The following is a 14,680-nucleotide window of genomic DNA, read 5'->3' on the forward strand; positions in this document are numbered from 1 at the left end:
TCTCCCTTGAGTGAGCTTTGGTAGTTTGTATCTTTTAAGGGATTTGTCCATTTTATATGCATTTTATATTTATTGGCATGATGTTATTCATAAAATTTACTTTTAATATTTACAGAATCTGCAATGATGTAACCTCTCATTGGTAATATTGTTATCTGTGTCTTTACACCTGTTTTTCCTGATAAGACTGGCTAGAGTTTTATCAATTCTGTTGATTTCTAATTTATTTCATTTCTTGGGCTTACTTGAGTTTTAATTTGCTCTTACTGTTCTAGTTTCTTTAAGTTGGAGCTGAGGTCACTGACTGGAAAATTTCCTTCTTTTCTAATATAAGCATTTACTTCTATACATCCTCCTTCAAGTAGTGCTTTCTCAACATCTCAAAAATTTTCATATACTGTTTTAAAATTTTCTTTCAGTTCAAAATTCTTTGCAATTTTCCGTTTGATTTCTTCTTTGATTTTATGGGTTATTTAGCAAAGTGTTATTTGGTTTCCAAATATTTGGGGATTTTCTAGAAATATTTCTTTTACTGACTTCTAATTTAATTCAATTGTAATTAGAGAATATACTTTTTATGACTTGAATCCTTTAAAATACATTGAGATTTGTTCTGTGGCTGAAAATATGATGTTTATTGGTAAATGTTCTATGTGCATTTGAAATATATACATATTCTGCTGTGCTGGTTGGAGTGTTCTATAAATGTCAGTTTGGTTAATTTGGTCAATGGGTCGAATTGGTATGACCCTCAGACATACAGCCACAGGAAATAAATTCCAAGGTCATAAAGACTTTCTCCTATGTTTACTTTTTAAAATTTTATAGTTTTACAGCTCATACAACTCAACAGCAAAAACCAAACAACCTGATTTTAAAATGAGCAGAAGACCTGAATAGACATTTTTCCAAAGAAGACATACAGATGGCCAACAAGCATATGAAAAGATGTTCAACATCATTAATCATCAGAGAAATGCAAATTAAAACCACAATGAGATTATCAACTCACACCTGTCAAAATGGTTATCATCAAAAAGACCACAAATAAATGTTGGTGAGGATTTAGAGAAAAGGAACCCTTATACACTGTGGGTGTGAATGTAAATTGATGCAGCCACTGTGGAAAACATTATGGAAGTTTCCCAAAATAGTAAAAATAGAACTACCATATGACTCACAATTCCACTCCTGGGTATATATCTGAGAAAAAAATACCTGAAAACACTAATTCAAAAAGATACATACACACCAATGTTCATAGCAACATTATTTGCAATTGCAAAGATAAGGAGGCAACCTAAGTGTCCATCAACAGAGGAATGGATAAAGAAGATATGGTGTATACACACACACACACACACACACATATATAATATAGATATACACAATGGAGTACTACTCAGACATAAAAAATGAAATTCTACCATTTACAACAACATGGATGCACTTGGAGTGTTTTATGCTAAATGAAATAAGTCAGACAGAGAAAGACAGATACTCTATGATATCACTTATATGTGGAATCTAAAAAATAAACTAGTGAATATAACAAAAAAGAAACAAGAGTCACAGATATAGAGAGCAAACTAGTGATAACCAGTTGGGGAGAGAAAGAGGAGGGGCAAGATAGGGGTAGGGAAATAAGAAGTACAAACTACGATGTATAAAATAAATAAGTTACAAGGATATATTTTACAACACAGGGAATATAGCCAATATTTTATAATAAGTATAAATGGAATGTAAACTTTAAAAATTGTGAATCAGTATGTTGTACACCTGAAACTAAGGTGATATTACACATCAACTATAACTCAAATAAAAATTAATGTTTTATAGTTTTAGCTTTAATTTAGCTCTGGTCCATTTTGACTTAATATTTTCAATGCATGGTATGAGATAAAGGTCTAAATTTATCTTTTTGCTTGTGGATATCTAATTGTCCTAGTACCATTTGTTGAAAAGTCTGTCATTTCCACATTGAATTGCCTTGGCACCTTTGTCAAAAATAAATTGACCATTATGTAAGGGTTCATTTATGGACTCTTCATTTTTTCATGATGTATATTTCTATCTTTGTGTTAGTATCACACTGTCTTGATGACTGTGACTTTACAGTAAGTTTTGAAACATGGAAGCGAAAACTCTCCCACTGAGTCTTTTTCAAAAGTGTTTCGACTATTCTGGATCCTTTGCATTTCCATATACATTGCTGGATCAGCTTGTTAAATTCTGCAAAAAAAAAAGCCTGCTGGAATTTTTATAGGGATTTCATTTAATTTATAGATCAATTTGGTAAAAATTGCCATCTTATGTTGAGTCTTTCAATTCATGATGTGGACTTTCTCTTCATTTACGTAGATCTTTAATTTCTCCCAGCAATGTTTTTATAGTTTTCTGTGTATGTCTTATACTTTTTGGCTAAATTTATTTCTAAGTATTTTATTCTTTTTGATGCTATTGTGAATAGAATTGTTTTTCTAATTTTATTTGCACATTTTCCATTGCTCGTATGTAGAAATACAATTTATTTTTATATTTATCTTTCATCTCACATCCTTACTAAACTCACTAGTCTAGTAGGTTTTTTGTGGGTTTCATTTGGCTTTTTATATTAATGATTGTCATCTGCCAAAAAAGCCACTTTTACCTCCTCCTTTTCAATCTGGATGATTTTTATTTCTTTTTCCTTTATTGATTGCACTGGCTTGGAATCTCTAGTACAGTGATGATGTTATGATGTGAGCTTAGACTTTTCTCATGCCCTTTATCAGTTTAATTTACCTTCTATTCTGACTTTGTTGAGAATTTTAAATAATTATGGTAAAATATACAGAAGATAAAATTTACCATTATAACCGTTTTAAATTATATAGTTCATTGGCATTAAGTATATTAACATTGTTGTGCAATCATCACCACCATCTATCTCCAGAAACTTTTCCTCTCCCCAGACTGAAACTCTGTACCACTTAAACAATAACTCCACACTTCTCCTACCCCCAGCCCCTGACAACAACTGTCTCTACGATGCTGACTACTCTAGGTACCTCATACAAGTGGAATCATATATGTGTTCTTTTGTGACTGGCTTATTTCACTTAGCATAATGTCTTTAAGATTCATCCATATTGTAGCATGTGTCAGGATTTCCTTCCTTTATGAGACTGAATAATATTCCATTGTGTGTATATACCACATTTTGTTTATCCATTCATCTTGTTGATTGACACTTGGTTTACCTGCCACCTGTCAGCCCATTTGGGCTGCTATAACAAAATACCACTGACTAGGTAGCTTATAAAAAACAGAAATTTATTTCTCACATTTCTGGAGGCTAGAAATCAAAGATCAAGGTGCCAGTATGGTCAGGTGAAGGCCCTCTTCCTGGTGATAGCCAGCACTTTTTCTCTGGGTCCTCACGTGGTACAAGGGGCTAGGGAGCACTGCGGGGGTCTCTTTTATAGAAGCACTGATACCTTTGGGAGATGATTCGTCTCCCAAAGACCCCCACCTACTAATAGATAGGTGGAACTCATCACCTTTGGGAATTAGGATTTCAGCATAAGAATTTGGGGGCAGGGGACACTGACATTCATTCAGGCCATAGCACCACCTTTTGGCTATTGTTAATATTGCTACTATGAAGCTGGGTGTACAAATATCTGTTGGAGTCCCTGCTTTCAATTCTTTTGGGTATACACACAGAAGCGGAATTGCTGGATTATATGGTAATTCTATGTTTAATTTTTCTGAGGAACTGCCATATCATTTTCCACAGTGGCTGCACCAATTTACATTCCTACCAGCAATGCACAAGTGTTCCAATTTCTCCACATCCTTGACAACACTGTATTTTCTTTTCCTTCCTTCCCTACCTCCCTTTCCTTTCTTTCTTTCTTCTTCCCCTTCCTTCCTTCCTCCCTCTTTCTCATTCTCTTTCTTTCTTTCTCTCATAAATGCCATCCTAGTCAGTGTCATGTTCTGTGCCTGGGTCTTAACTTATAAAGCTGACTGAGTGGCGACACAGAGAGATCAATGCCATTGAAGGAAAAGTTTAATGTTACTTACAGTTCCCCTAGAAACAAAAGTCAATATTCCTCTGCCTTAATCATCCGAGGGCTAGGTACAGGCAACTAGAGACCACCCCTATAGTTTAGAGCCTGCCAAAATTATTCAAACTAGCCAATCCAGAACTGTTTGGCCTTCCCTGTCTTGCCTTTTCCTCAGCAATTCCAATAAAGGCTCTGGTCTAAACCTATCCCTTGCTCACCACTCAGTCAACTTTATAAATTAAGACCTGGGCATAAAACAATTGATGCAGTGCACGAGGTGACTCAGCGTTCTATATGTTTACCAAACAGCAAGTACTGCCCAGGAAGGCACACTGGCACTCTGGCTGCCACCACTTCATGCTGTATCTGCTGTACATTGCCATGATCTTCCAACTAAATCTAAGAGGACGTCGAAGGCACTCACCTCTTTGGTACTCCTCACTTAGTCTCAGGTGCTAAAGTCTACATTGGTGGTTGCCATAATTCCATAGTTGGCATCTCACCTTGGACAGCTTGGTCCACTGGGGCCAAACTTGATTTCCCTGATTTGACACACCTAAGTTCTGGGCAGTGACCTCTAGGCTCTGGGCAGTGACACTGGGGGCGATTAGGATCATTGGCTAATTTATAAGATCAAGCCCCCTGCCCAAGAGAGTGAAGAGAGGTTTTTAGATGAGACTATGTTTGGTGCAAGTCTGATCAATCGACCCAACAAGGCTGAAGTCAGCAGTGGGCACTTGGGCTCCCCGCTGGAACATCTCCTCCCAATAAGCAATTAAAGCATTGGCCTGCTTTTCTAGAGGGAGTCCCTAGGGAAGAGTCCAGGCATTGGTCCCTGGTGAGCTTTAGGGATCTGCTGGCAAAGCAGCTCAGGGTATCTTTTCTCTAGGCCACCCATGGGGCACCTCAACAGCTTTGCCATCCCACACAGTCGTTACAGGCAAGAGCTTAACTGGATCCACCTTCCTCCAGGAGCACAGGTATGGCATTACATCGATAACATCTTCCTCCAAGGAAATTCATTAGACACACTTATTAAGGACATACAAATCCAACATCTTTTAGCCCTTCTTGGCTTCTAATGACAACATATTTCTCATTTGCAAATTTTACTCCCAGATTAAAATCAACAAGCACTCTTGTTAGTGCCCCCTCCAAACTCCTTCCCTAAAGAGACTTTGGCAACCTCTTCCTAGACCACCTGGTGTCTCTGGACCACTTCTGATAGCCAAAGTTGCTCAAGGGTTTCCAGTGCAATAAACTGCCCCTACCAAAAATGCCTGGCTACCTACTGGGCTTTCCTAAAAATATAGGCTCTCATAGACCATGAACCTATGGCCCTCCATACTCAGCTGCCCATTATACTTTGAGTCATGAAAACAGCACCCTACAAACTCAGCACAGCTACAGAGGCCTTCTTAATTAGGATGCAACCAAACCTTGGCCCTCTGACATGTTCTACTTGCAGGAAGGGGCAGCTTCCCCTGTCCTTAGTCCCTTGCCAGATTATAGGGTGCTGGTGGAAGTCACACCTCCCCTAAACCCTTTGTTACTGGGGAAAACCCAGGGATTAACTGTAAACAACAATGGGAGTTCATAGACTATGCACTTGGCACTGCTAACCATCATACATGATGGAACTCCATGGAATGTTGCTGTTTTCCATCATTTACCCAGGATGTCCCTAATAAAAGACAGGACCCAAAAAACAACACACTTGGCCAAACTTCAGGAAGTCATCTTAACGCTGGATACCCTGGCCAACAGATGGTTCCATCTTCATATTTATTATAAATTAGTGGGCATTGCCTAAAAATCATCCCTGTCAGGTTAAAGAACTCTGGAAACTCTTGCCTCACAGATACCCAAAATATAAAATCACAAGTCTCTCTCTATATTAAGGTCACAATATAAGGCCTTCCCAAGACACTCATTACTCGTTGTAAATATTATTAATAGCAACCAAGGCACCAGATTTCATTTCTCAAAATACGCAATGCTGGGCTCTTGGAAAAGACACCCAACAGAACTTTCATGTCCCTAATAGGTCCCAAATAGCCTGTTTAACTAAGAGGCATAATGGTTTCTTCAAACAATTCCTTTTCAATTTCCAGTCTAAATAAATCCCTAAATGACTCTTTATCTTGCTCCAGGCCTTAATGTATCTTTATATATTTTCAATCTTGCCCCATTCCATAAGTGCTGGAGGCCAGATCGATGGTGCATATTCCCCTAGGACCCCTTAACCAATGATTGTGCAATAGCCAGGCAGCTGCCCATCTTATACAGGATGCATCTGAAACTAAATTTCCACCAAAAGCCTGTCAAGTGGAACTGCACACTATTCTGGTGACTGTGGTCTTATTACCAGCCACTTGGAGGTTTTCACTGGTTTACAACCTGGAGGCCCAACACTCCAAGTAAGCCACTGTTTCAACCAAACATGGCAAATACTAAGACCCACATTAACTTGAGTGGACATCCCCTTAAAAAGTATACCCCAAGTCCCACATCCTAGATGACTTCGCCTTGGCTTAGAAGCTTACCACCTCAGAAGACATCACCTCAATCCAAGACCTCACCATTAACAATGACTTCACTTCCTGTGCTGGAGATGACTTCTGTCCAGACACGAAAACCTTTCTTATTCTCATCATAAAATGTCTCTATTCTTTTTGGAGCTACTTAAGCCCTAATACTGAAGATCTCTGTTATCACCACCCCAAATTTTCATTAATATGATGTCAAAACATTAAAGCATTTATTGTATTAATCATGTTTAAGAAATTTTTTATATTATGATGTTTTAATATCTTAAAAAAATCTTCCTGGCTAGGGAGAGACTATGTCTCCCAGAGTTAGCCAATTCTTGGAGATAGCAAAAGACTTAACCTTTGATATGCAAACTAACCAATCCAGAGCCATATCTCCTCCATCTGGCCAGTGCACCCCAAGAGGCAATATTCCTCTGCCTTCGTCATCCCTGGGCCAGGTACCACCAGGTAATTAAAGCCCACCTCTTAAGATATTTGAATGTTAAACAAACTGAGTATTCCCAGGAAAAATCCCATTTAGTCATGGTGTTAAGTACTCTTTATATGTTGCTAGATTTGGTTTGATTAATATTTAAAAGGCGTTTTTAATCTCTATTCATGAGGGATATTGATGTGTAGTTTTTCTTTTCTTTTGATGTCTGTTTTTCTTTTCTTTTTTCCTATGATGTTTTTGGCTTTGGTGACATGATATTGGCCTTGTAGAGAGAGTTGGGAAGTGTTCTTTCCTTCTCCACTTTCTAGAATAATGTTACTGTTTTATTCTTTAAATGTTTGATAGAATTCACTAGTGAACCCATCTGAGTCTGGGCTTTTTGTGTGTGGAAAGAATTTAAATTATGAATTAAATTCCTTTACCTCTTGTAATCTTTCAGATTTTCTATTTCTTCTTGAGTTAATTTTGGTAAATTATGTCTTTCTAGGAATTTGTTCATTTCACCTAAGTTATCTAATTAGCTGGTATAAAGTAGTTAGTAATGTTCTCTTATAAACTTTAATTGCTGTAGATTCAGTTGTGTTGTCTCCTCTTTCCTTCTAGATCTTAGTAATTTAAGTGTTCTGTCTTATTTCATTGTCAGCCTAGCTAAAGTTTTATCAAATTTGTTGATCTTTACAAAGAACTAATTTTTTAAAATTAATTTTTCTCTGTTGTTTTTCTGTTTTCTATTTTACTGATTTCTGCTGTTATCTTCTTGTTTCTATCTCATGCTTGCCTTGTGTTTGGTTTGCTCTACTTTCTCTAGATTCTTTTTTAGTATATATTTTTACTGAAGTATAGTCAGTTTACAATGTTGTGTCAATTTCTGGTGAACAGCACAATACTTCAGTCATATAGGAACATACACATATTCATTTTCATATTCTTTTTCACCATAAGTTACTACAAGATATTGGGTATAGTTCCCTGTGCTATATAGTAGAAACTTATTGTTTACTTTCGCTAGATTCTTAAGGTGAAAACTTAGCTTATTTATTTGAAATCTTTTTTTTTCTCACATAATCATTTCAAGCTATAATTTTCCCTTTGAGCATTGCTTTAGCTGCATCCTATACATTTTAACATGTTGTGTTTTAGTTTTCATCCAGTTCAGATTTCTTTCCAGTTCCTCTTGTGATTTTTTTTTTACCTAAGGGTTATTAGAAATATATTGGCTTTTTTTGGAAATATTTCTGGATTTTCTAAATTTTTTTCTGTTGCTGATTTCTAATTTAATACTATTATGGTCAGATATACCATAGTGATTAATTTTCCAGATGTAATTAAAGTCCCAAGTCAGTTAACCTTACTATACAAAGATTATCTGGGTGAGCCTGACCCAATCAGGTGAGCCCTTTGAATACAGAGACTTTTCTCTAGCTGGTGCTAGAAGAGATAATCAGAAATCAAAGCACAAGAAGGATTTAATGCTCTATTATTTGCCTGAAGATAATTGAGGCCATGTATCAAGGAAATAGGGACCTCAGTTTCATAACTGCAAGGAACAACTATTGAATTGCTGCCAATAACTTGAACTTGGAAGCAGATTCTTTGAACGTGGAAGTGGATGCTTTTTATGTTTGGAAGCAGATTCTTTCCTAGACCTTCCGTATAAGAGGCCAGCCTGTCCAACACCTTGATTTTGGCTTTTTGAGACCTTAAGCAGAGAACCTGCCAGTCTTATGACCTATTGAACTGTCGGCTAATAAATGGGTATTGTTTTAAGGTGCTAAATTTGTGGTCATTTGTTACACAGCAGTAGAAATCAAATACACTGGTATGGGCAGTCCAGCTCTCTTATGGTTGCTGATTGCATAGTGTATCATTTTTTATCCTTTCAATCTATTTGTGTTATATCTAAAGTGTGTCTGTTCTAGACAGCATGCAGTTAAATTCTGTCTTCTAATATAGTATGATAATATATTTTTATTGTGGTGCTTATTTTATTTACATTTAATATAATTATTGATTATAATGTAAATATAATTATTTATAACTGCCATTCTGCTATTTTCTGTATGTGTCAAGTATTTTTTCCCTCTATTTCTCTGTGTACTTTTGCAAGCAATAGATACTTTCCAATGTGCCATTTCAGTTCCCATTATTTACTTTATTTGTTGAATTATCTTTTTAGTGGTTATTCTGGAGATTACAATATATATCTTAAAACAATATAATACACATGAATACTAATTTATTTCTGGTAGTGTACAGAAACTTCACTCTAATATTGCTCCCTTTCCTCTCCCTTCCTCTGTGCTATTATTATCATATGCATCTTTATATATTAAACCTAACAGGATTTTAATAATTATTGTTTTATGCAGATGTCTTTTAAATCAGTTGTGAGAAGGATAGAAACTATATTTATATTGTATTTTATGTTTTCCTATGTAATTAACATTGCTGGAGCTCTATTTCTTTGTGTGGATTCAAGTTACAATTTCTCATCAGCCTGATGAACTTCCTTTTTAAAATTTCATATAAGGCAGGTCTGATAGCAATTTCTTTTCTTAAGCTTTTTTTCCCCTGGGAATATCTTCTTTTGTGGGGCCTTAATTTTTAAGGGTGTTTTTTTCTATGTATGGATTTATTTTTTAATAACAGAATTATTGAGATATTAATCATATAACATATGATTAACCCATTTAAAGTGTACAGTTCAATGGTTTTTAGTAGTATAGTCACAGAGCTGTGCAATCATCACCACAATCAATTTTAGAGATTTTCATCATTCGAAAGAGAAACGCTGTACTCTTTGTAGCCACTCCCCATCACCCATCCTCTCTCTGATTCTACCAGCCCTAGGCAACTTCTAATCTCCTTTCTGTCTTTATAGATTTGCCTGTTCTGGACATTTTATATAAGTGGAATTATACAATGTGTGGTATTTTGTGACTGGCTTCTTTCACTTAGGATATTACTTTCAATATTTGTCCATGTCATAGCATATATCAGTACTTCATTTCTTCTAATTGCTGAATAATATTCCATTGTTTGACTATGCTACATTTTGTTTATCCATTTATTTGTTGGTAGATATTTGAGTTGTTTCCACTTTTTGGCTGTTATGAATAATGCTGCTATGAAGATTTGTGTACAAGTTTTTATGTGGTCACAGGTTTTCATTTCTCTTGGCTATATACATAGGAGTGAAATTGTTGGGTTGTATGATAACTCTACGTTTAACCTTTTGAAGAACTGACAGACTGTTTCCCAAAGTGGCTGTACCATTTTATGTCTCTACCAGCAATGTATGAAGGTTTCCACTTCTCCACATCCTCACCAAGACTTGTTATTATCTGTTTTTTTGATTACAGCAACATTTGTTTTATAAATGGTATTTCTTGATATTTTATAATATATTTAGACATTTAAAATTTTGAGATCTTTTAAATATTGTTTTACTGATTTTTAGTCTATGAATTCTGAACTTAAATACTGATATTAATACATATTTCAGTATTAAACAAAAAAGACCCCAAACTGTCATCTTTGCTCTGATGATTATTATTTTTAATATAGTTAATTTATAATATTATATTAGTTTCAAGTGTACAGCATAGTGATTCAATATTTGTATAGATTATACTCCCTTTAAAGTTATTAGAAAATAATGGCTACAATTCCCAATGTTGCACAATATATCTTTGTTGCTTATCTATTTTAGACATAGTAGTTTGTATCTCTTAATCCTCTATCCCCATCTTGCCCCTCCCCGCTTTGCTCTGAATATTGCAATACATAACTGCATTTTCTTAAAAAACTTCACATGACAAATTATCTTCAGAGCTTAGAACTAGGTAAAACTTTTTTTCTGCTTGTATATTCCTTCTACCAAAAAAAAAAAATGAGAGCTGTGTAATTCATTCCTTCTTTGTACTGGCTGGTAAAATGTTTAAAGCTAGAGTTTTTCTTAGTCTTGAATTCTTGCAAAACTTTTAAATTTTAATTTTCATCTTTTATCTTGTGGGTGTTATTTTTATACCTCTAAATTTAGTAAAAGCTAACTCACACATTTTTAAGAGGGAATAATATATAAAGAAGTAAATAAATAAATATTTAGTAAATACACTTGAGCTGCACAGCAATTGTAAGATGGTAGTTAGGGTAAATATTCCCAACTCTGTAAATGATAAAAGTGAGACAATGAAAAGTGATCTACTCAAATTCAGAAGCTTAGATGTGGCAAAACTGATATCAGAACACAGATATCAGAACACAGAAAGTCTCCCATTTCAGTTCCTTATATTATCCCACCAACATTCCACCACTCTGTTTAAGACAGACACTTTGTGGCATTGGAAAGGATTCCAAAGTATTTCCTGCAGAACTAACACTTAAATGTGATCAAGTCCCTGTGATAAGATGTTCAATTAATATACCACCACAATGATTGAGTTAATTTTAAATGTTCCCCAATCTAATCCCTACAATGGCTTACCTCTGTATGATAGAAACAAACTTGTTTATTCTTCAGCAATGATCTGTGATGGTTATGCTTATTACTATAATATTCAAATGATCAATTTGCTGCTAATGCTAAGAAAAATGGTATAAAACATAATTTCATTTAATAATATGGGTCATGGTATCTGATCTCTGTAGTTAACTTAATTAAGAACAGGAGGAAATATTTCTAAACATCTCCAATGTAGAATAATAGGAAGTTACTTTATATTTCACTGTATTACATTTTAAAGTCATATAAAAGAATTATTTAGTTATATTAAATTTATGCATTCTTTCTTAAAGAAAGTGAAATGTATTTGGTATTCATTGCTGGTGATACTGAATAAAAAGAATTTAGATTTTAGTGCTAGATATAAGGTGAGAAAACCATTAGCTAGAAACTACACTTACCATTGGGTGATTTCTGGATATTCAAAGCCTAATAATTTTACTTATTAAGTTGGGAAAATAAATTATATGTATGTTGCAGACCAATGTGACAATTACAAAAACAGTCTAAAAGTGAGTAAGAGAATTCAATACATTTTCTAAATGCCTTAAAAGAACCCTTCTCCTACCCTTATTCAATCTCCACTTCTAGACTTGAGTATAGTGAACACTTGCAAAGTTTGCTCAAAAAAACTAGCCATCACTATGAATAATAAACATCACAAAATGACTTAAATCACCATGTGCTAAGGGTCAGGTCCATGCAATAGATGAATAAATATTGGTTTTCTAGAATGGTAAGAAGCCTTAGAAGTTGCGTAGTTTGCCTCATTCATTTTACCAATGTGGAAAGTAAAGATGAGATGGAGGGACTTTCCCAAGATCTCATAAATTTATGACTGAGTAGGGACTATAACCAAACTAATTCTTGATTGGAGACTATTTCCGCAATACCATGATGTTTTAAGTCAAATTTTAAAATGCATTTGATTTGCAGCTTTGTTTACCCTTGGCTTTTAAAAAAATGAGCATGATATAGCCTAAAATAGCAAGAAATTTTTCAGCTAACAGCCAACTAGTAACCAAATATAATAGCAATATTAATATCAGATTATGGCTATATTATTATTAAAAGAAAGTATAATGATTACCACCCTCAGGTTTCCTAGGATATTTTAAGAATCACAAACACTGCTACTACATATTTTAGGGCCACTAAAATTACTGTCTAAAATAATTTTTGAAACTAAATTACTAGGAAAATTAGTTTCAGGCAGACAAAGGAACACAATTCTGGAAAAGGAGCTGAAGAGGTTTAATAGCTCTTTCTTATCTATCTCATCCCCTGGAAAATGTGTAGAATGATAACTTCACGATTTGAATATTACAATTGAATAAAGGGAAGAAATAGAAATACACTCAGTTCTGGAATCATGGATTGAGTTTTGGAAGATGATTTGATCTTGTAATCTTTTTTGCTGGTCCTCTCTTGTTATTTACAATCTTCTGATTAGCTGGGTTATATCTTCCTGTTTTCACTGGATTCTCTTTCATTCTATGCAGTTGACTCATTGGTTGTCTTTTAGAACCTTGGTATGAGCCAGAGAGCTGAGATACCTTAGCTAGGTATATACGGCGTTCATCGTCGGCCTTGTGGTAAGCCTTTGATTCTTGTTCCAGTCTAAGTGCACAGTCTTTCACTTGATTTTCAAGGATCCTTTTTTCTTTTTCTAGCTGTCTAAGTAAATTACTTAAGGATTCCACTGGCATTTGCTCATAGACACGAATAGAAGATAATCTATCTGAAGGATTTCCACGGAGTTTTTCCATTTTCTCTCTGAGAGTAGCAATTTGCTTTTCTAGTCGATCATTCAGCTCAAGGTGTGTCTCATAACGGGTTTTCCATTCACTACATCCATTGTCAATAATGAGTTTGGCTTTCAGTTCCACTATCTTGTGTCTTATTTCAAGTATTGAGGTTTGTACTAAGTCTTTCATATGGATTTCTTCCAATAACTCCAGTTTAAGGCATTCAGTGCTCATACTTTTGAAGTGGTCACGTCTTCCATCCCCCATAATGTCAGGTCAGAGACCTTCCACACCCTTTCTCTTAGGACAGCTTAGAGCAGAAGACCTGAAGGGACACCCACAAGCTGGGAAGAAGAAAGTGTTGTCATAAACTGTTGCCATGGTGAACTGATTCTTAGAATTCTTCGTTGAGTTTCTTTCCTCCAGCACTTTGACTATGTCATAACACTGCCTTCTTGCCTCCACTGTTTCTGATGAGAAGTCAGCTATTAATCTTAGTGTGGTTCCTTTGTATATAACATGTAATTTTCCTCTTGCTGTTTTCAAGTTTCTCTCTTTGGCTTCAGCTTTCAACAGTTTGACTATGATCTCTAGCTGTGAATATCTGGGTTTGTGCTACTTGGAATTCACTGAGCTTCTTGGATGTGTAGGTTAATGTTTTTTAAAATCAAATTTGAGAAGTTTTCACCCATTATTTCTTCAAATACTTGTTATATCCCTTTTTTTCTCCACTCCTCTTTTCAAATTCCCATTATGCATATGTGTTGTATTTGATGGTACCTCACAGGGGTTTCTGGTTTTTTTCAGTTTTCTTTGTTTTTTACATTCTATTCCTTAGACTGGATAATCTCTATTGCTCTACCTTTGAGTTTGCTGATTCCTTCTATTATCAGCTCAAATCTGCTTTTGAATGAATTTTTCATTTCAATTGTTGTACCTTTTAATTCCAGACTTTTCATTCACTTCGTTTTTATAATTTATATTTCTTTATTAATATTCTCTATGTGATGAGTCATTGTTATCATACATTCTTTTAATTCTTCAAATGTGGTTTCTTTTAGTTCTTTGAACATATTTATAATAGCTTATTTGAAGTCTTTATGTACTAAATCTATCACCTAGGTCCTCCCAGAGACAATTTATATAAGCTACTTTTTTTCCATGTTTGGCCTGCACCTTGTTTTTTAATTTTAATTTTTTGTTTTTGTTTAGTGATGTACTTGAACTAATTACGTAGTGTCTATTTCCCCTGTAGTGTGTGAAACTGGAATCTCTGCTCAGTTTTTTTTTTTAATTTAATTCTTGTTTGTTTGTTTTCTTTCTTTAAAATTTTTTTTCTTTTTTCCTCATTCTCATTTTTAAGCCTAGGGTTAACCCTTGGG

At 34.8% G+C, this 14,680-nt stretch overlaps 1 protein-coding gene across 1 annotated transcript; it reads right to left on the reverse strand.

Annotated features, from left to right (window-relative positions):
- Positions 1 to 12,920: 12,920 nt before the first annotated feature.
- Positions 12,921 to 13,565, reverse strand: LOC105098821 (coiled-coil domain-containing protein 169-like). Its single transcript, XM_064483248.1, has one exon. It carries the CDS (start codon positions 13,563 to 13,565, stop codon positions 12,921 to 12,923), a length of 645 nt encoding a protein of 214 aa, XP_064339318.1.
- Between the last annotated feature and the right edge of the window lie 1,115 nt (positions 13,566 to 14,680).

This window comes from Camelus dromedarius, chromosome X (genome assembly GCF_036321535.1).
Source record: "Camelus dromedarius isolate mCamDro1 chromosome X, mCamDro1.pat, whole genome shotgun sequence".
NCBI classification, from domain to species: Eukaryota; Metazoa; Chordata; class Mammalia; order Artiodactyla; family Camelidae; genus Camelus; species Camelus dromedarius.